Below are 20,860 nucleotides of genomic sequence, written 5' to 3' on the forward strand. Positions count from 1 at the left end.
AGCTTAGTCCAACAAAGTGTACTAGTGCAAACCAAAGCACAATACAATGAACGGCCTCAACAATAAACAGAGGCAAGCGATTACGCAAACTGTGCGTAAACCAATAAAACAATAAACAGAGAAAAACACGCAGCACTAACGGACAGGCGAATAACAACACACAAACTAACCAACACCAAACAGGCAACTTATAGGACACACAATTAGACACAAACGGACACAGGTGCAACAGACAGACAAAAGCAATCAAACATAGAAACATTCAACGGTGGCAGCTAGTACTCCGGGGACGGCTGCCCGAACAAGGAGGAGGAGCAGCCTCGGCAGAATCCGTGACAAGAATAAATTCCTCACCTTTTCTGGCCATGATGAGTTCATATTCCCGAAGTAGTCATAAAACAAATTACCATGCGCATCTCTCATTTAATTGGGCCTATTAAATAGGCTATTATATTATACAGAGTTTTTACTCTAGGCATTGGACAGGGAGCGCGGTTTTAACATACAGTAGAATTTAACAGGTGAACAGCAGTTGATCGTTTGTATTGCAGTGTGTAGGCTACCACTGTAAGTAGGCCTACTATAGTTTTCATTTTAGACAATGTTTCAGAATTCGTGGGCAGTGCAGCATATTTATGTTCAGGAAAAAATGTATGCAAAACATTATTGCATTCAAATGATCTGTTTACAGGTCCACAACCATTTGCAATTGTTTTTTTCTTTCTGAAACGGTCAGATAGTGACATTTGCGGTAGGCTGCAAAAGAAAAGATTCTGGCAACACCTCCAAAGACATTTGATCAAGTTCGCCATTGCTATTTCCTTTAGATACTGTCTTGGCTTCATTTCAATACTTCCAAAGTATACAGCCAATAAGGGCATTATTGTCACAATCAAAGGTGAATGATAATGACGTTTTCCAGGCAGAGTTATAATGCTCATTGACGCCTGCACAGTTTTGTGACCGGTCTGATTTATAACGGGAAACATGCGTATGTATGGCATGCGGCAAGTTTATGTATCTCAATATTTGTGTGTATGTACAGTTTTTTCAAAAATGGCGCACGCTGATATTTAGAGTTACATTTACGCAACGGTTATGAATGAGGCCCCTGGTTTTCTGTACAATCTTTCAAATGATTAGGACATGTACACAATTTAATCGGTGATCCAGACATGTAAACACCTTAATAGGTGTTCCAGCAGTGTATTTGATCTGCTCATGTGCTAGCACCAGCCGAGCGATATGCCCTCTTGCAAAACATAAACATTTTAATCGAAGTATTATATTAATCTGCCTATCCACAATAATCGCTTTATTGTGTGCATGTAACCATACTCACTGTCATTGTCATCAAGCACCTTCCAGTACGTTCATAATTACTTAATAAAACTTCCTCACCAGGACTCCCCTGCTGCACGGTAACCTTCATGTGTCCATGCTGAACTATTGCCCCTCTGGATAAGGCCTGGAGGAGGGAAAAACAGTTAAAACATCAAGTCAGCAAGAAGGAGATGATGAGGAGTATTGGTGTTGTATAGGGACATCCTTCTTTGAAGGTGAGAGGCTGGGACTAGGTCTGAAATAACCCTGGTCAAAATAGTGCACTAGAGAATAGGGTTCCATTTTCGGACGCACCCTGGGTTTGCAGGTTGTCACAACTTGTTCCTGGTTCTACTCACCAGGTAGATGACATCCACAGAGCCCTTTGGGACGGTCTCCCCTACGATGGCGTACTGGATGGTGATTGACACTTCCTCCCCACATGCCAGTGGTTTCTCCATCTTCTGAATAGCCAGAGAGCTAGAGGTTTTACTGTGAGGGGCAGTGGGCTGGATCAGTGAGAGTATGTGTTGCCCTCTGTTGAAATAGGGGACCCTGTATCTAGTGTTCTCCACTTGTGGTGTGTTGCTTACCTGGAAAGCAAAAGAGGGAAGAGAGAGTATAACTGAAGGCTCAATCCCAAATCAACCCTTAGAGCTCCGCCTTGCCCTCTGATAGGCTAAGTGGAAGTTCACCATATTGCTTATTATACCAATGGAATCTTCTCAGATCTCCACAAGAACGTGGTAGGCCCTAGGGTGTAGGGTCAAGGGGGTGATTTGGGATAGCGCATGAAGAGTCTTCAGAGTCTCAAAGTCTTTCAAAACCTAGAAGGAATCATACTTACTATGAGGTTAATATTCTCTTTGGGCATACTGGTTGTGTTGAGAGAGAAACTGGCAATACCATGACTTGGTTAGGTTCTGGAGACGATGTGAGGACCAGCCTTTCTTCTCCAACAGGTAGACTAACATGTCAGAGAAAGGTGTGTTGTTGAAGTGAACAACGTTTATCTGATGAAAAAGGGGGGAAAGTTCTATGAAGTGATGCTACATGTGTCACTGTTACCTACCATTGGTAGTTAGGTAAACAGGAATGTCAAAGAGCAAATGGCATCCACAATTCAACAAAGTTCAAGAAACAATAACACTGGATTTGGACTTACCTTGCCCTCCATAATTGATCCATGTTCATAGATTTTGGGTGTGTCGACAAATGTGAGTTTTCCAATCAGATAGGAGAGCCCTATATGTTTATTCTTTGACTATGTAATACCTATCAAAGAAAAACAAATGATAATAGCATGGTTTATTTCACAACCACGCGTGCCACCATGATGCACAATGGCAGTTCACAATGCAGAAGCTGAATTGCAGTGCAGCTTACATAAGATTTTAAAACATTATTAAAAACAGAAAACATTAAATGTTGTCATGACTTTTCCCAACTCCAAATTATTGTGTTGAATGACTTGCCTGTCCCCTCCTCCTCTACTGTTGTGTTTAAACTAAGCCTGTCTATGAGCATTTTCTGGCCAGCATTCTTTGTGAAAATTGACATGTTGAAGACATGAGAAGCACAGCCGGTTTGATCAATCTGGGAAAAGCAAGCAAAAGCCCACACATTAAGAACTGATTTAAATCAATTTAACCACATCACATTAAAATGTAATGTGATGTGAAAACAATTATACTGTTGATAGTTTCTTCAGGAAAGCATACAGACCTCTATTGACTCTTTGTGGCATTGGGGTGTATAATCAGGAACTCCTTGTGGGTTTTCCTCATCAATTGTTATTGGTATCAATACATTGTGTCATAAGGGTTGGCACAACTCTACCTTTGCTTTGCCAGGTACAGGTTGTCCATACGTGTATCTGATTTGATTTAATAATAAAACACATAAAAAACATAAATGTCCTACTTAGAGAGACAGTATATTATAAGCCTCATAAGAGATATTAGAAAGGCTCATACATGCATGCTTATAATGCATTATAACTGCAGGCTTTAAGTAAAGTGTTTTCAACATTGAATCTGGACCAGTATTCATAAAGACTCTCGGTGTATGAGTGCTGATCAAGGATCAGTTTAAACTGTTGGATTATAATGAACAAGGTCACATTGACAGGGGGAGACCTGATGCTACATTCTCAGAAAAAAAGGTGCTATCAAGAAGGTAGAACACTTTTGGGTTCTATATAAAAACCCTTTCCACAGAGAGTTCTACATTGAACACAAAAGGGTTCTACCTGGAACCAAAAAGGGTTCTCCTATGGGGACAGCTGAATAACTCTTTTGGAACCCTTTTATCTAAGAGTGTAGGTCAGCAATCCTTCTCTGAGATGCTTTATGAATACAGGCCCAGCTGTTCATGTAAATGCCAAATGTGTCCCAAACGTTTCAGGGACTCATAGGAGCAGTTTATGACATTGAGCAGTAGCATTGTAGGTCTTCAATTAGTATTTGTCATTAGCGCAGACCTGGGATCAAATAAATGCATATTTAAGTATTTGTTTTTAAATCCTAATTTTCTGTGTATTTGGTTATTTATAAATAAATATAAATATAAATAATATGGGCAAATAAACTACTTCTATTTGAAGTATTTGAAAGTATTTTAAATAATTTCCTATAGATAGCCTACTATTTGAAACTATATTAAAATACTTGTTTCTAAATATATTATTTCAAATATCCCTAGGACCAAACAGACCTGTGTGCAAATGCACAAATTATTGAAATATTTGTATTTGAAAATACAAATATATATATTTAAATATTTTCAAATACATGCTAATACTTTCCAAGTACTGTATATTTCCAAATACATTCCAATATTCAACTACTTGTATTTTTTAAGAAAAAATATCCAGATACTTACTTTGAAATGTATGTGAAAGTTATTGAAATATTGAAAATAGTATTTGAATCCAGGTCAGCATTAGCATAATTGGAGAGTGACATTTAGTGGAGTTACACATTGTCTTGTAACTACAGTGCATTGCAAAACGTCAATAGTGTTGACTCACATTGCACACACTACTTTATACTCCTCTTGAACTATGCTGATCTCATTGGTGAGGTTCATTTAGATCTTAAACTTTGGCAAAACTAGATATAAAAGAACAGTTAACTCATGAATGTTCCAGGATTGTGATGCATTGATCAACTGCCAGAGCCATAATATTATGTAGCATGAAAGGTAAAAGAAAGAAGCTCAACCTGACATATTTCTTTTACCTTGAAGTGATGGTATATCTTTTTTTCACCAATCCAAACTACAATGGTATAGGATCCTACAGGTGCTTCAGAGTTGAGGGGGTGAGAAAGCTACATAATGTTGCCACTAGATGTAGTATTGACCCACTGTCCAATCCTGTTGTGATGAACATCCTGTGGGTTCATAGAACAAGAGGCACGTTGAGCAGGGCACTACATTGTGAAACGTTCAGATACAAATATGTTATGTAGGCCAAACATGCCTGTCTAACATGTAGAATAAGGAGTCACGTCAGTTCTATTCATTACATTCTATCTGCAACGTTCCGAAGTTTGCTTGTTGAAGGTGGCCCAGATGTTATCACATAAAGCTTATAGGGAGTCTTCTAGTAACTGCCATGTGGAAATGAATGATGACCTCCAGTACCTAGCTGGTGGAGTCATTGTCTTATAATGTCGTAGTATTTAGTGACAGTCATCATAAATTGACAGACTAATAATCAAATCAAATCAAATCAAATTTTATTGGTCACATGCGCCGAATACAACAGGTGCAGACATTACAGTGAAATGCTTACTTACAGACCTTAACCAACAGTGCATTTATTTTAAACAAAAAAGTAAGAATAAAACAACAACAAAAAAGTGTTGAGAAAAAAAGAGCAGAAGTAAAATAAAGTGACAGTAGGGAGGCTATATATACAGTAAAATAAAGTGACAGTAGGGAGGCTATATATACAGGGGGGTACCGTTGCATAGTCAATGTGCGGGGGCACCGGCTAGTTGAGGTAGTTGAGGTAATATGTACATGTGGGTAGAGTTAAAGTGACTATGCATAAATACTTAACAGAGTAGCAGCAGCGTAAAAAGGATGGGGTGGGGGGGCAGTGCAAATAGTCCGGGTAGCCATGATTAGCTGTTCAGGAGTCTTATGGCTTGGGGGTAGAAGCTGTTGAGAAGTCTTTTGGACCTAGACTTGGCTCTTACCTCAAGTTCCACAATGTTGTACTGTGAAGGGCAAGACAAAAGATTGGTTAATGTTTTATGAATAACTCTCAAATTCCCCCAAAATGACCAAAGGAGCAAAACTGTCTACAACTATAGGAACTAGGCAGGTGCTTGGATTTGTCTCTTCAACTCAACATCACAAGTAGTATTTGCACTGGAGCTCTAATGTCAATTCAGTAGATTATTTCAATCTCAGGAAAAACATTCTCATACGTTCCAATCTGACCTATATGAATGGAAAACCTCATGTCCTGTGGTGAATGTTTGAGGACCTTCAAATCAGCCCACACAGGTTTACTTAGAGAACAGTATGTTTGCATTGAGTGCTATGTGTCTCAACTGTTTGTGTAGCCTTATCAAACAGATAACATTGGCTAAAGATTTGGATTTTGCCAAATAGTTGTTCAAAACATTGCCCATTTCCAAAGCCTTATTGTTTATGAAGTACTAATGCGATGTGTATGACATGTGGTGGCTCGTTTAAAATTAAAATAAGCATTTACAGTATGTACATAATAAGCCTTGTCCTTGTCCATAGGACAGGAGCCTATCTCCTGTTTCTGTAGCTTGAGGCAGCCTGGACAGGACGCTAGTCTATCACTCTGCATTAACCCCAATCCATCTCCTTAATGCTGAGTGCCAAGCAGAGAGGCTTCGGGTCCCATTTTTAGAGTCTTTTGTATGGCTCGACTGGGGATTGAATCCCCATCCTTCCATTCTCAGGGTGGACACTTTAACCATAAGGCGGACACTGTAATCATTTTGTTGGACAAAACTGTATATAGTGTTACATAATAGCTGATTGCCATGTCTATCGCACAGTATTGTGATGTTGGGATCCTTGAGATTCTTCTGTATCTGTCTTTTTGTTTGAAATAGTGGGGATACTGTTCTGAAGGAAGACCAAATAGGTCACTGTTTTCAATATTCAATGTTTCACATTTTCAACACTCACCAGCTGATTGACAGGGCTAAAACTGGTATCCAAGGTGATCACTCTAAACTGTACTGTAAAAAGACAATGAAAAGACAAAGACAGGCACTCAATGAGAGTTTTAGAAGCATAACTTTGCTAACTTTCATTGATTTTTCAGAAATCCCATTAAAGGATTTCCAGATTCCAGGACACTTTCAACTGGGATTTCTGGAAAACCAGGGATTTTCGGGAAAGTTACCAGAATTTTGCAAGACAAACTTTTGACAGCTACTGTGGATAATATTTGACACCGTTTGTACTAAGGCCCCAATTCAGATAAAGGAAAACTGCACTGCGAGTTTGCTGAAAATGTTTACACTATCGATATCCAATGATAATGTCCAGGAGAGGAACAGCTTGTAACATGGGGTATGTTGGTTCAAACTCCAGTGTACATATCCTGAGTGAACCCGCAGTGGATTTTTTTCTTTATCTGCTCCTTACTGTCCTGTTTCAAGTGAGTATTGGGAGAAACATGTGATGACAGAGCAAACCATCATAGAAACATGCTGTCACCTAATTGTCCCGGGTTGTAGATTGGTTTATCTGTTTGGATGAAGGTCATCTGACTGTAGGGTTTAATCATGACCTTTCTCTCCTCTGTCGATAGACACGTTTCACCTTGAAACCTCCACCTTAAATTTTGGCACTTCGTCACTCTCCACATGAGGGGCCTGTCAGGGAGGCAATGAACCAATAACATATGATCCAGTGTGGCTTAGTTGGTAAGAACGTTGTCACGGATTCTGCCGAGGCTGCTCCTCCTCCTTGCTCGGGCAGGCTTCGGCGTTCGTCGTCCCCGGAGTACTAGCTACTGCCGTTCGATGTTATCGGTGGTTGTTTAGTTTTGTCTGTATTGTTTACACCTGTTCGTCATTATGTTTGATTGTTGCCCTTATATTACCCCTGTCTCTCATTAGGACATTGTGTGTGATTGTTTTCCCTTCACGTATGTCATTTAGTGAGCGGGTTATTTCCTCCCTGCGTGGAGTTATTTCTGTGTTCATATGGTCATTATCGGATTAAAGTACATGTCCGAGAGTTCTGTGCCCTGCGCCTGACTTCTTCAACCGCATCTCACCGACAGCCGTGACAGAATCACACACCACAACATGGAGTCAGCAGGAGCAACGGCACCGACCGGATCACTCGAGGAGCGCGTCCTACAACAGGCAGCGATGCTTCAAAATCTTGGTGCCGCCATGGATAACGTGATGAACACTTTGGGATGATGGGAGAGAGGAGGTTTGCCCACACCTCCTCCAACGATACCACCACCATCCGCTACTCCTATCGTCTCACATCCGGAGTCCAGTGGGATTCGGCTCTCGCTCCGGAGGGCTTATGATGGCACCGCAGCCGGGTGTCAGGATTTCCTGCTCCAGGTGGAACTTTACCTGGCAACCATTCACCCGGCACCCTCGGGATACGAGGCGTGTCCGCCCTCATCTCCTGTCTGTCCGGCAAGGCACTGGAGTGGGCCAACGCCGAGTGGGGAGGGATAGACGCCGCTACTGTGAACTATGCGGAGTTCACCCGCCGCTTCAGGGCAGTGTTCGATCATCCCCCGGAGGGGAAGGCGGCGGGTGAGCGTCTATTCCACCTCAGACAGGGGAGGAGGAGCGTGCAGGAATTCGCACTGGACTTCCGGACTCTGGCTGCCAATTCGGGATGGAATGAGAGGGCCCTCATCGACCACTACAGGTGTAGCTTAAGAGAGGACGTTCGTCGAGAGTTGGCCTGCAGGGACACCAACCTAAGCTTCGATCAGCTGGTGGACATGTCGATTCGCCTGGATACCCTGTTGGCTACCCGCGGACGTCCGGCGCTGGGGCCGTCCATTCCATCCCCCAGCACCTCCGAGCCAAGCCCTATGGAGCTCGGGGGTGCTGGTAGTAGGGAGGCCAGGAAGGAGGCTGTCCCCTGCACCAACTGTGGCCGCCGAGGACACACGGCGATTCGGTGCTGGGGAGGGTCTCCTCGGATTCAAGGCAGCAGGCAACGCACGGATGAGTCCTTCCCGGTGAGTAAGGCCCCAACTCACCCAGAGCTCTCTGTTGTTCATATGTGTATCCAAGTTGTGTTTCCAGAAGTTTCTTCTTACTCCCAGCATAAGGCGCTAGTCGATTCAGGCGCAGCTGGGAATTTTATCGATCGCCATTTCTCATATAAGTTAGGAATCCCTATATTACCAGTCGATGTGCCCTTCCCTATCCTTCCCTAGATAGCCGGCCTTTGGGGTCGGGATTGATTAGGGAGGTCACAGCGCCACTGAAGATGAAAACGCAGAAGGGTCATGAGGAGACTATACAGTTGTATTTAATTGACTCTCCTGCGTTTCCAGTGGTGTTGGGACTTCCCTGGTTAATATCTCATGACCCCAACATTTCATGGCAACAGAGGGCTCTCAAGGGATGGTCTGATCAGTGTGTGGGGCGGTGTGTAGGTGTTTCCGTAGGGGCAACGACGGTGGAGAGTCCGAACTAAATGCCCACAATGCACATTCCTCCTGAGTATGCCGATTTGGCACGCTCCTTCTGTAAGAAGAAGGCGACTCAATTACCACCTCATCGACAGGGGGATTGTGCGATAGACCTCCAGGTTGGCGCTGCGCTCCCTCGCAGCCATGTGTATCCTCTGTCTCAGGAGGAGACGGCTGCTATGGAGACATACGTCACCGAATCCTTGAGACAGGGATACATACGGCCATCCACTTCTCCTGCGTCCTCGAGTTTATTTTTAGTAAAGAAGAAGGATGGGGGTTTACGCCTGTGTATTGATTACCGTGGTCTCAATCAGATCACTATTAAATACAGCTATCCTCTCCCTCTGATTGCTAGTATGACTGAGTCATTACACGGGGCGCGCTTCTTCACAAAATTGGATCTCAGGAGCGCTTACAACCTGGTGCGCATTCGGGAAGGAGATGAGTGGAAGACAGCATTCAGTACCACCTCGGGTCACTATGAGTACCTCATCATGCCATACGGTCTAATGAATGCTCCTTCAGTCTTCCAATCATTTGTAGATGAGATTTTCCGGGATTTGCATGGACAGGGGGTAGTGGTGTATATTGGATGACATTCTGATATACTCCGCTACACGTACCGAGCATGTGTCCCTGGTACGTCGAGTGCTGGGTAGACTGTTGGAGCATGATCTGTATGTGAAGGCAGAGAAATGTCTGTTTTTCCAGGAGTCCATCTCCTTCCTGGGACACTGGTTGTCTGCGTCAGGGGTGGAGATGGAGATTGACCGCGTTTCAGCCGTGCGTAATTGGCAGACTCCAACTACAGTAAAGGAGGTGCAGCGTTTTTTGGGTTTTGCCAATTACTACCGGAGATTTATCCGGGGTTTTGGACAGGTAGCAGCTCCCAATACCTCCCTGCTAAAGGGGGGCCCGGTGCGTTGCAGTGGTCGGCTGAGGCGGACAGGGCGTTTAGTCATTTGAAGGACCTGTTCACCTCAGCTCCGGTGCTGGCACATCCGGATCCCTCTTTGGCGTTCCAAGTCGAGGTGGATGCGTCCGAGGCGGGGATCGGTGCTATACTGTCCCAGCGCTCGGGCACGCCTCCAAAACTCCGCCCCTGTGCTTTCTATTCCAAGAAGCTCAGTCCGGCGGAACGCAATTATGACGTGGGGGACAGGGAGCTGCTAGCTGTGGTCCAGGCCCTGAAGGTGTGGAGACATTGGCTTGAGGGGGCTAACCACCCTTTTCTCATTCTGACTGACCATCGTAACCTGGAGTACATCCGGGCAGCGAAGAGACTGAACCCTCGTCAGGCTAGGTGGGCCATGTTTCTTGCCCGGTTTGTATTTAAGATCACGTATATCCCAGGGTCACAGAACGTTAAGGCAGACGCCCTGTCCCGACGATATGACACAGAGGAGAGGTCCATTGAGCCCACTCCCATACTACCGGAGTCTTGTCTCGTGGCACCGGTGGTGTGGGAGGTCGACACGGAAATCGAGCGGGCGTTACGTACCGACCCTTCTCCCCCAGAGTGTCCAGAGGGATGGAGGTACGTACCGCTCGAGGTCCGTGACCGACTGATTTATTGGGCTCACATGTCCCCCTCCTCTGGTCATCCTGGTATTGGTCGTACGGTGCACTGTCTTAGCGGGAAGTACTGGTGGCCCACCTTAGCCAAGGACGTGAGGGTTTACGTTTCTTCCTGCTCGGTGTGCACCCAGTGTAAGGTGCCTAGACACCTGCCCAGAGGGAAGTTACAACCTCTCCCCGTTCCACAACGGCCGTGGTCTCACCTGTCGGTGGATTTTGTCACGGACCTTCCCCCCTCCCAGGGGAATACCACGATCTTGGTCGTTGTGGATCGGTTTTCTAAGGCCTGCCGTCTCATCCCTATGCCAGGTCTTCCTACAGCCCTACAAATGGCCGAAGCCCTGTTTACTCACGTTTTCCGGCACTACGGAGTGCCTGAGGATATAGTGTCTGATCGGGGTCCCCAGTTCACCTCTAGAGTGTGGAGGGCGTTTATGGAACGTTTGGGGGTCTCGATCAGCCTTACCTCGGGTTTTCACCCTGAGAGTAATGGGCAGGTGGAGAGAGTGAACCAAGATGTGGGTAGGTTTCTGAGGTCCTACTGCCAGGACCGGCAGGAGGAGTGGTCGGGGTATATTCCCTGGGCAGTGATAGCCCAAAATGCACTCCGCCACTCCTCCACTAATCTCACTCCTTTCCAGTGTGTGTTGGGCTATCAGCCGGTTCTGGCACCCTGGCATCAGAGCCAGATCGAGGCTCCTGCGGTGGATGAATGGTTTCGGCGCTCGGAGGAGACATGAAACGCTGCGCACGTCCATCTGCAGCGGGCCATCAGACGGCAGAAGGCGAGCGCCGATCGCCACCGCAGTGAGGGTCCGGTTTATGCACCGGGAGATCGGGTCTGGCTCTCGACCAGAAACCTGCCCCTTCACCTGCCCTGCCGGAAGCTGGGCCGGCGGTTTGTGGGGCCATTTAAGGACCTGAGGAGATTGGACGAGGTATGTTATAGGTTACAGCTGCCTATTAATTATCGCATTAACCCCTCGTTCCATGTGTCTCTCCTCAGGCCGGTGGTAGCTGGTCCACTCCAGGAGAATGAGGTACGAGAGGTCCCTCCGCCACCACTAGACATCGAAGGGGCTCCGGCGTACTCAGTCCGTTCCATCGTGGATTCGAGACGTCGGATGGGGGGTCTGCAGTATCTCGTGGAGTGGGAGGGGTATGGTCCGGAGGAACGGTGCTGGGTCCCTAGGAGGGACATCCTAGATCCCTCCCTGTTGACAGAGTTCCACCGGAGTCATCCGACTCGCCCTGCTCCGCGTCCTCCTGGCAGTCCCCGAGGCCGGGGGGGGGGGGTACTGTCACGGATTCTGCCGAGGCTGCTCCTCCTCCTTGCCCGGGCAGGCTTCGGCGTTCGTCGTCCCCGGAGTACTAGCTACTGCCGTTCGATGTTATCGGTGGTTGTTTAGTTTTGTCTGTATTGTTTACACCTGTTCATCATTATGTTTGATTGTTGCCCTTATATTACCCCTGTCTCTCATTAGGACATTGTGTGTGATTGTTTTCCCTTCACGTATGTCATTTAGTGAGCGGGTTATTTCCTCCCTGCGTGGAGTTATTTCTGTGTTCATATGGTCATTATCGGATTAAAGTACGTGTCCGAGAGTTCTGTGTCCTGCGCCTGACTTCTTCAACCGCATCTCACCGACAGCCGTGACAATCACTTCTCCTTTCATCAGTGTGTTTTAAAAATGATTTTTCTTTAGTAGTTGATGTCATCTTTTTTCATGTCAAATTTCAGCTTGAATCCCAGAAAACTTATGGTAGGCCACCACATTGATATTTCCCATCAAATAAGATGGCATTGCACAAAAATTAAGAGATGCATCACAAAGCTAAGAAGTATAGTAAACTCTTATTGGAATGGTTCTGGATGTCGCCCAGTGCTGGGCTGACCTGAAACTGGAAGCAGTGGTGAAACTTTTGGTCAGAACTCTCTTGGAGAAGACTTTTGTTCTGTCCATTGGCAATCAGAGATATGGTCATGACCAGGGTCTCGTAGGGTAGCAGAAGGCTGGCACAAAGCTTGGCCTCTGAGCCTGTCTGGATCAATGCAGGAATGGCTACCATGTAAACCGAACAGAGAACATATGCATGCACAGCAACAAACACACAGGAAAATCAGTACAAAATGACAGGGCACTTCTAAACAAGAAACTACAGATGTAGGATCTTAATTTGACCTGTATTGTCATTGAAAAAGAATCCTGCAGCAACAGGATTTGAACGTTTAGTCCATAATGTTGCTTGATCAGTGGTTCACTTATGAAAAAAACACATGAAATTCACATGTGATCACGTCAATGAGAATACTTTACTTTAAAAGGCATAATTGACATTAATTCAATTGAAACAGTCATGGTCCCCTGCAGGTTTTGTGCTGTTCCAGGTTTGTTCCAGGGACGTCTCCAATAATGTTTTTAGGACGTTCTTAGAATGTTGTGTCATGGTCCCCTGGAGGTTTTTGATAGATGCAGTGAGAATACAGTATTTATGCGTTAAACGCCTGCCCCCCCGCATGGCCGCCAACCCTCCCTCCTTCCTTGCCTTAAGTAGCCATCTGTCTTGTATAACCATACCAAACGTAACACATCTTACTAATATGATTGTACCGGATTTACTTTTACTATGTTATGTCTAGTCTGTGAGACCAGTTTGACAGATGATATTCAGCTGAAACTAGGCTACCAGTATGTGTGAGTCATGCATATATACTACAGGTTAAACGTTTTAGAACACCTACTCATTCAAGGGTGTTTCTTTATTTTTTTAATTAAAAACACCCTTGAATGAGTAGGTGTTCTAAAACTTTTGACCTGTAGTGTATATGCATGACTACATTGTAGAATAATATTGAAGACATCAAAACAATGAAATAACACATATGGAATCATGTAGTAACCAAAAAAGTGTTAAACAAATCAAAATATATTTTATATTTGAGATTCTTCAAATAGCCACCCTTTGCCTTGATGACAGCTTTTCACACTCTTGGCATTCTTGAAGAAAGCATGTTGAAGAGAAGCCCCACGAGCCAAACGACCCCTAGGCTTACGTGAGGGAAAACCAATTAATGTATAATTCTAGCACCGCGGCCAGGGCCATAAAGGTTGTAGCTTACTATTTAGACGAGTTGCAGCCTCCTCCATGCTGTGTTGAAACTCATGAGAAGATTCTGATTCCATTCTCCTTCCTAATGAAATGTACTTGTCAGGTCCCTCTCAAATGCCAGCTGGACATGCTGGGCTTTTCATTGATGTAACATGCTGAATACATTTTTGCACATTGCTGTAGATGTCCCATATGTTATTCAAAATCCATGTTTCAGTGCTAACAGCACAGTCTGCATTGCTGACAAAGGCCCGCCGTATCTTTGAAGAACACTGAGTGGGGTCCATTTGTTGTTGCTGGCTGTGGATGTGATTTCACTTTGCAAGAATCAATAAACTCTGCTTCCACTGGTTCAGTTTTTGTTCAATCCAACAGGTCGTCAGGTGCATTGTAATTCATATACCATTTGTTATGTTTATGGGGAAACAAAACTGTGGGGGCACAAATTCTATCTGGGGGTCCATGCCCGGCTTTGCCACCCTGTAGAGCCGGCTCTGGGTACAATGTTTTTCCCTGAGGTACAAAAAAGTCAAAGGTACACTTCACAGGTAAACATATGAACTCACATGGTACAACCTCAAGTGAATCTTCCAGCAAGACAATAACCCCAAGTACAAATCAAAAAAACCCAAAAGGGTTAATTGACCACAAAATCAACATTTCGCAATGGCCATCTCAGTCTCCAGACTTGAACCCCATTGAAAACCTGTGGTTTCAATTGAAGAGGAAAGTCCATAAGCACAGATGAAGGATATCAAGGATCGGGAAAGATTCTGTATGGAGGATTGGTCTAAGATCCCTCCCAATGTGTTCTCCAATCTCATAAAACATTTGAGAAAAAGGCTCAGTATCATTATCCCCGAAAGGGGAGGGTGCTGGAGTATTGAGAACCGGGGATCCAATAATTTATAACCTTATGTTTTCGAGATTTTTGGTATTACTTGTTAAACAAAATATATTTCTCTGAACAATTGTATAAGTATAAAATAATATAACTGTTCCAAAAAATATCATACCATATAGCTCAGTATTTGTATTATTTATTTGACAGTCTTTTTTGCTAATCTTTATCAAAGGATCGAATAATTTTGGACCCCACTATATATTATGGACAAAGTAAAAAAAACAGGCATTGCATGCAAACTATTGAGATGTAATCAGGTTATAGTGCAAGCCAATGTCGTACACTGTACTGTATGTATATTGATGGTGCATGTGTAGTCTCAAAGCCAGAGAATCTGCCAATCACTGAAAATCACTGTTATTGACACAAATTGGTCAAATATTCACAAGGCTTTTACTTCAATCATTTAACCTGGCTACACCGGTTCCTCTGCTTGTCCTCTACACAGTGCAGTAGGGAGGTCTTGCCAGTAGGAATACTGGGATATAGGCTGACCTGGTGTTTTTATTTCTCTCATTGAGTCATGGTTCCTTCTGGGCATCACGTTTGGAGATGGATACTCTTTGTCTGCTTTCACTGGCTTTGTGTCTGTCAAAAAACTCCAAGACCGTAAGTAAATCTGCAGTCAGTTAGAATTTAGTAATCAGACATGTGGCGTCTCGTCCTGGAGTAACATTCTCTCTGTCAGAGAGGAAATTTAGAATGGTTTTTCATCTATCCTTTCTGCAGATATTTGTTCTGTGTATTTCACCTACAAATAAAGGCTTTTCAAAAATTATTCTTGATTTTTTTATCTTGATTTTTTATTTTTTATTGCCCCCCAAAAAAAATACAAAAACGTATAAATACTGTATTTTCACCGCAACTAGACAAAAACCTCCAGGGGACCATGACAACGTTCTAAGAACATCCTAAAAACATTATTGGTGACGTCCCTGGAACAAACCTGTAACAGCACAAAACCTGCAGGGGACCATGACTGTTTAAATTAAATTAATGTCAATTATGCCTTTTAAAGTAAAGTACTCTCCTTGATGTGAACACGTGATTTTCATGTGGTTTTTTTTTCGTAAGGGTACCCCTGATCAAGCAACATTATGGACTAAATGTTCAAATCCTGTTGCTGCAGGATTCTTTTTCTTTGACAATACTGGTCAAATTAAGATCCTACATATGTAGTTTCTTGTTTAGAAGTGCCCTCTCATTTTGTACTGATTTTCCTGTGTGTTTGTTGCTGTGCATGCATATGTTCTCTGCAGGGTTTACATGGTAGCCATTCCTGCAGTGATCCAGGCAGGCTCAGAGGCTAAGCTTTGTGCCAGCCTTCTGCAGCCCAACGAGACCCTGGTCATGACCATATCTCTGATTGCCAATGGACAGAACAAAAGTATTCTCCAAGAGAGTTCTGACCAAGACTTTCACCGCTGCTTCCAGTTTCAGGTCAGCCCCGCACTGGGCGACATCCAGAACCATTCCAATAAGAGTTTACTATACTTCTTAGCTTTGTGATGCATCTCTTAATTGTGTGTGCAATGCCATCTTATTTTATGGGAAATATCAATGTGGTGGCTTACTATAACTTTTCTGGAATTCAGGCTGAAATTTGACATAAAAAAAGATGACATCAACTACTAAAGAAAAAGCATTTTTAAAACACACTGATGAAAGGAGAAGTGATTGAACCTTCACAACCTTGATGTTGTTAGCAGCACGTTCTTACCAACTAAGCCACACTGGATCATATGTTATTGGTTCATTGTCTCCCTGACAGGCCCCTCATGTGGAGAGTGACGAAGTGCAAAGATTTAAGGTGGAGATTCGAGGTGAAACTTTTCTATCAACAGAGGAGAGAAAGGTCATGATCAAACCGTACAGCCCGATGACATTCGTCCAAACGGATAAACCAATCTACAACCCGGGACAAACAGGTAATTTTACACAGAGCCAGTACACAATTAGTCTGCTTGCTAAGAAACAGGACAATTAGGTGATAGCATGTTTCTATTATGCTCTGTCATCCCAGAGACACTTGAAAGAGGACCATCAGGTGCAGATAAATAAAAAATCTGCTGTGGGTTCATTCAGAATATGTACACTGGAGTTTGAACCAACATACCACATGTTAAAAGCTGTTCCTCTGCTGGACATTATCATTGGATCCCAATTGACTCATTCATCCCCCCTCATCTCCCTGTAACTATTCCCCAGGTTGTTGCTGTAAATGAGAATGTGTTCTCAGTCAACTTACCTGGTAAAATAATGGTTACATAAAATAAATAAAAAGATATCGATAGTGTAAATATTTTCAGCGAACTCGCAGAGCAGTTTTCCTTTATCTGCAATTTATTGAATTGGGGCTTTAGTACCAACACTAAAATATTATCCAGAAAAGCTGTCTTGCAAAATTCTGTTAACTTTCCTGAAAATCCCAGGTTTTTCAGAAATCCTGGCTGAAAGATTCCTGGAATCTGGGAATCCTTCAACAGGGATTTCTGGAAAACCTGGGAAAGTTAGCTAAATTATGCTTCTAAAATTCTCATTGAGTGCTTGTCTTTGTCTTTTCATTGTCTTTTTTCAGTGCAGTTTAGAGTGATCACCTTGGATACCAGTTTTAGCCCTGTCAATCAGCTGGTGAGTGTTGAAAATGTGCAACATTGAATATTGAAAACAATTACCTGTATTTGGTCGTCCTTTAGATCAGTATCTCCACTCTTTCAAACAGAAAGACAGATCTCAAGGGTCACAACGTCACATTACTGTCTGATAGACATAGCATTCAGGTATTATGTAACACTATGTACGATATTGTCCAACCAACTCAACTCTGCGGCCTTGTGGTTAGTGTCCTCACTGAGAATGGAAGTTTGAGGGTGTCGAGCCTTACCAAAGACTCTAAAAATGAGACCCGATGCCACTCTGCTTGGCACTGAACATTAAGGAGATGGATTGAGGTTAATGCCCAGCAATAGACTAGCGTCCTGTCCAGGCTCCTTCATGCTACAGAAACAGGACATAGGCTCCTGCCTTACGGACAAGGCTTATTATGTAGAATATACTGTACATTTTTATTTTAATTTAGCAATCAAGTAGCTATGACATGTCATACACATCTTGTTAGTACTCCATGAACAATAAGACTTTGGAAATGGGAAATGTTTTGAACAACTATTGGGCAAAATCCAAAATCTGTCTGTTTGATAAGGCTACACAAACATTTGAGGCACATAGCACTCAGGGCAAAGGTTCTGCAGAGGTTCTCTAAATAAACCTGTGTGGGTGGATTTTAAGATCCTCAAACCTTCACCACAGGACATGGGGTTTTCCATTCATATACTGTAGGTCAGATTGGATTGTATGGGATTTTCTTTCCTGAGATTGAATTAATTTACTGAATTGACATTAGAGTTCCAGTGCAAATACTACTTGTGATGTTGAGTTGAAGAGACAAATCCAAGCACCTACCTAGTCCCTATAGTTGTAGACAGTTTTGCTCTTTTGGTCATTTTGGGGGAATTTGAGAGTTATTCATAAAACATTAACCAATATTTTGTCTTGCCCTTCACAGTACAACATTGTGGAACTTGAGGTAAGACCCTTATTCGTCTGTCAATTTATGATGACTGTCACTAAATACTACGACATAAGACAATGACTCCACCAGCTAGGTACTGGAGGTCATCATTCATTTCCACATGGCAGTTACTAGAAGACTCCCTATAAGCTTTATGTGATAACATCTGGGCCACCTTCAACAAGCAAACTTCGGAACGTTGCAGATAGAATGTAATGAATAGAACTGACGTGACTCCTTATTCTACATGTTAGACAGGCATGTTTGGCCTACATAACATATTTGTATCTGAACGTTCCACAATGTTGTGCCCTACTAAACATGTCCCTTGTTCTATGAATCAATAGGATGTTCATCAGAACAGGATTGGACAGTGGGTCAATACTTCATCCAGTGGCAACATTCTGCAGCTTTCTCACCCCCTGAACTCTGAAGCACCTGTAGGATCTTATGCTATTGTAGTGTGGATTGGTGATAACAAAATATACCATCACTTCAAGGTAGAAAAATATGGTAAATTGAGCTTCTTTCTTTTACCTTTCATGCTACATAATATTATGGATCTGCCAGTTGAATCAATACGTCACAATACTGGAACATACATGAGTTAACTTCTGTTCTTTCATATCTAGTTTTGCCAAAGTTTGAGATCAAAATGAACCTCACCGATGAGATCAGCATTGTTCAAGAGGAGTATAAAGTACAAGTGTGTGCAACGTGAGTCAACAGTACAGTATCGCCATTTTGCAATGCACTGTAGTTACAAGACAATGTGTAACTCAGCTAAATGTCACTGTCTAATTAATCGCATTACGGTAATGCAGAACTTGATTCAAATACTATTTTAAGTATTTTAATTACTTTTACATACATTTCAAAGTAAGTATTTTGATATTTTTTCTTTGAAAATACAAGTAATTCAGTATTAACTATTGTAATACTCCATTCATTACAACCCAGGTCTGTTTGGTCCTAGGGTTATTTGAAATAGTGTATTTGGAAACAAATACTTAAATATGCATGTATTTGAACCCAGGTCTGAGCTAATGACAAATACTAATTGAAGACCTACAATGCTACTACTGCTCAATGTCATAAATTGCTTCTATGAGTAGCCTGAGAATTCAAAAGTTTGGGACAGTGGCATTTACATGAACAGTTGGGCCTGTAGTCATAAAGCATCTCAGAGTAGGATTGCTGACCTAGGATCACATCTCCCCTGTCCATGTGACCAAAAGATCACACTGACCTTAGATCAGCACTCATACACTAAGAGGCTTTATGAATACAGGTCCAGATGCATTGACAATGTTGAAAACACTTGACTTAAAGAATGCCTGCAGGTATAATGCATTATAAGTTGTTGTATTTGTAATGTCTCACATGAGGTTTATAATATACTATGTCTCTCTAAGTAGGAAATGTATGATGTTTTATGTTTTTAATGTGTTTTATTATGAAAATAAAATCAGATACACATATGGACAGCCTGTACCTGGTAAAGCAGAGGTAGAGTTGTGCCGACCTTTAGGGTACAATGTATTGATCCCAATAATAATTGATGAGAAAAATCCACAAGGAGTTCCTGATTATACACCCCCATGCCACAAAGAGTCAATAAAGGTCTGTATGCTTTCCTGAAGAAACTATCATCAGTATAATTGTTTTCACATCATATTACATTTTAATGTGATGTGGTTAAATTGATTTAAATCAGTTCTTAATGTGTGGGCTTTTGCTTGCTTTTCCCAGATGGATCAAACTGGCTGTGCTTCTCATGTCTTCAACATGTCAATTTTCACAAAGAAGGCTGGCCAGAAAATGCTCATAGACAGGCTTAGTTTAAACACAAAAGTAGAGGAGGAGGGGACAGGCAAGTCATTCATCACAAGAATTTGGAGTTGGGAAAAGTGATGACATCATTTAATGTTTTCTGTTTTTAATAATGTTTTTAAATCTTATGTAAGCTGCACTGCAATTCAGCTTCTGCATTGTGAACTGCCATTGTGCATCATGGTGGCACGTGTGGTTGTGAAATAAACCATGCTATTATCATTTGTTTTTCTTTGACAGGTATTACACAGTCAGAGGAAAAACACATAGCACTCTCCTATCTGATTGGAAAACTCACATTTGTCGACACACCCAAAATCTATGAACATGGATCAATTATTGAGGGCAAGGTAAGTCCAAATCGAGTGTTATTGTTTCTTGAACTTTGTTGAATTGTGGATGCCATTTGCTCTTTGACATTCCTGTTTACCTAACTACCAATGGTAGGTAACAGTGACACATGTAGCATCACTTCATAGAACTTTCCCCCCTTTTTTCATCAGATAAACGTTGTTCACTACAACAACACACCTATCTCTGACATGTTAGTCTACCTGTTGGAGAAGAAAGGCTGGTCCTCACATCGTCTCCAGAACCTAACCACGGACAGTCATGGTATTGCCAGTTTCTCCCTCAACACAACCAGTATGCCCAAAGAGAATATTAACCTCATAGTAAGTATGATTCCTTCTAGGTTTTTAAATACTCTGAAACTCTGAAGACTCTTCATGCTCCCAAATCACCCCCTTGACCCTACACCCTAGGGCCTATCATGTTCTTGTGGAGATCTGAGAAGATTCCATTGGTATAATAAGCAATATGGTGAACTTCCACTTAGCCTATCAGAGGG

The 20,860-nt window shown here is 42.8% G+C and overlaps 2 protein-coding genes and 1 pseudogene across 4 annotated transcripts in view; 1 reads left to right on the forward strand and 2 right to left on the reverse strand.

The window, feature by feature from the left end:
- LOC121568352 (olfactory receptor 52E4-like) overlaps positions 1 to 416 on the reverse strand; it is a 4,065-nt gene extending 3,649 nt beyond the window's left edge. Inside the window, exon 1 of the mRNA XM_045220945.1 lies at positions 408 to 416. Within this exon, the coding sequence (XP_045076880.1) occupies positions 408 to 416 (9 nt within the window). The remainder of the gene's footprint in view (positions 1 to 407) is intronic.
- A 2,261-nt stretch (positions 417 to 2,677) lies between these two features.
- LOC123491072 lies at positions 2,678 to 12,668 on the reverse strand (annotated as a pseudogene).
- A 2,351-nt stretch (positions 12,669 to 15,019) lies between these two features.
- Positions 15,020 to 20,860, forward strand: part of LOC121567569 (alpha-2-macroglobulin-like) — a 40,990-nt gene continuing 35,149 nt past the window's right edge. For 2 of the 3 annotated variants that reach the window (XM_045219684.1, XM_045219691.1), the window contains exons 1-11: positions 15,021 to 15,215; positions 15,866 to 16,046; positions 16,378 to 16,534; positions 17,185 to 17,237; positions 18,172 to 18,192; positions 18,525 to 18,690; positions 18,810 to 18,894; positions 19,650 to 19,800; positions 19,930 to 20,050; positions 20,251 to 20,360; positions 20,514 to 20,684. In XM_045219684.1, the coding sequence (XP_045075619.1) occupies positions 15,130 to 15,215; positions 15,866 to 16,046; positions 16,378 to 16,534; positions 17,185 to 17,237; positions 18,172 to 18,192; positions 18,525 to 18,690; positions 18,810 to 18,894; positions 19,650 to 19,800; positions 19,930 to 20,050; positions 20,251 to 20,360; positions 20,514 to 20,684 (1,302 nt within the window). In that variant the 5' untranslated portion in view covers positions 15,021 to 15,129. Of the gene's footprint in view, positions 15,216 to 15,865; positions 16,047 to 16,377; positions 16,535 to 17,184; positions 17,238 to 18,171; positions 18,193 to 18,524; positions 18,691 to 18,809; positions 18,895 to 19,649; positions 19,801 to 19,929; positions 20,051 to 20,250; positions 20,361 to 20,513; positions 20,685 to 20,860 lie in introns of all 3 variants that reach the window. The other variant, XM_045219694.1, reaches the window with a different exon arrangement.

This window comes from Coregonus clupeaformis, chromosome 6 (genome assembly GCF_020615455.1).
Source record: "Coregonus clupeaformis isolate EN_2021a chromosome 6, ASM2061545v1, whole genome shotgun sequence".
Classification (NCBI taxonomy): domain Eukaryota; kingdom Metazoa; phylum Chordata; class Actinopteri; order Salmoniformes; family Salmonidae; genus Coregonus; species Coregonus clupeaformis.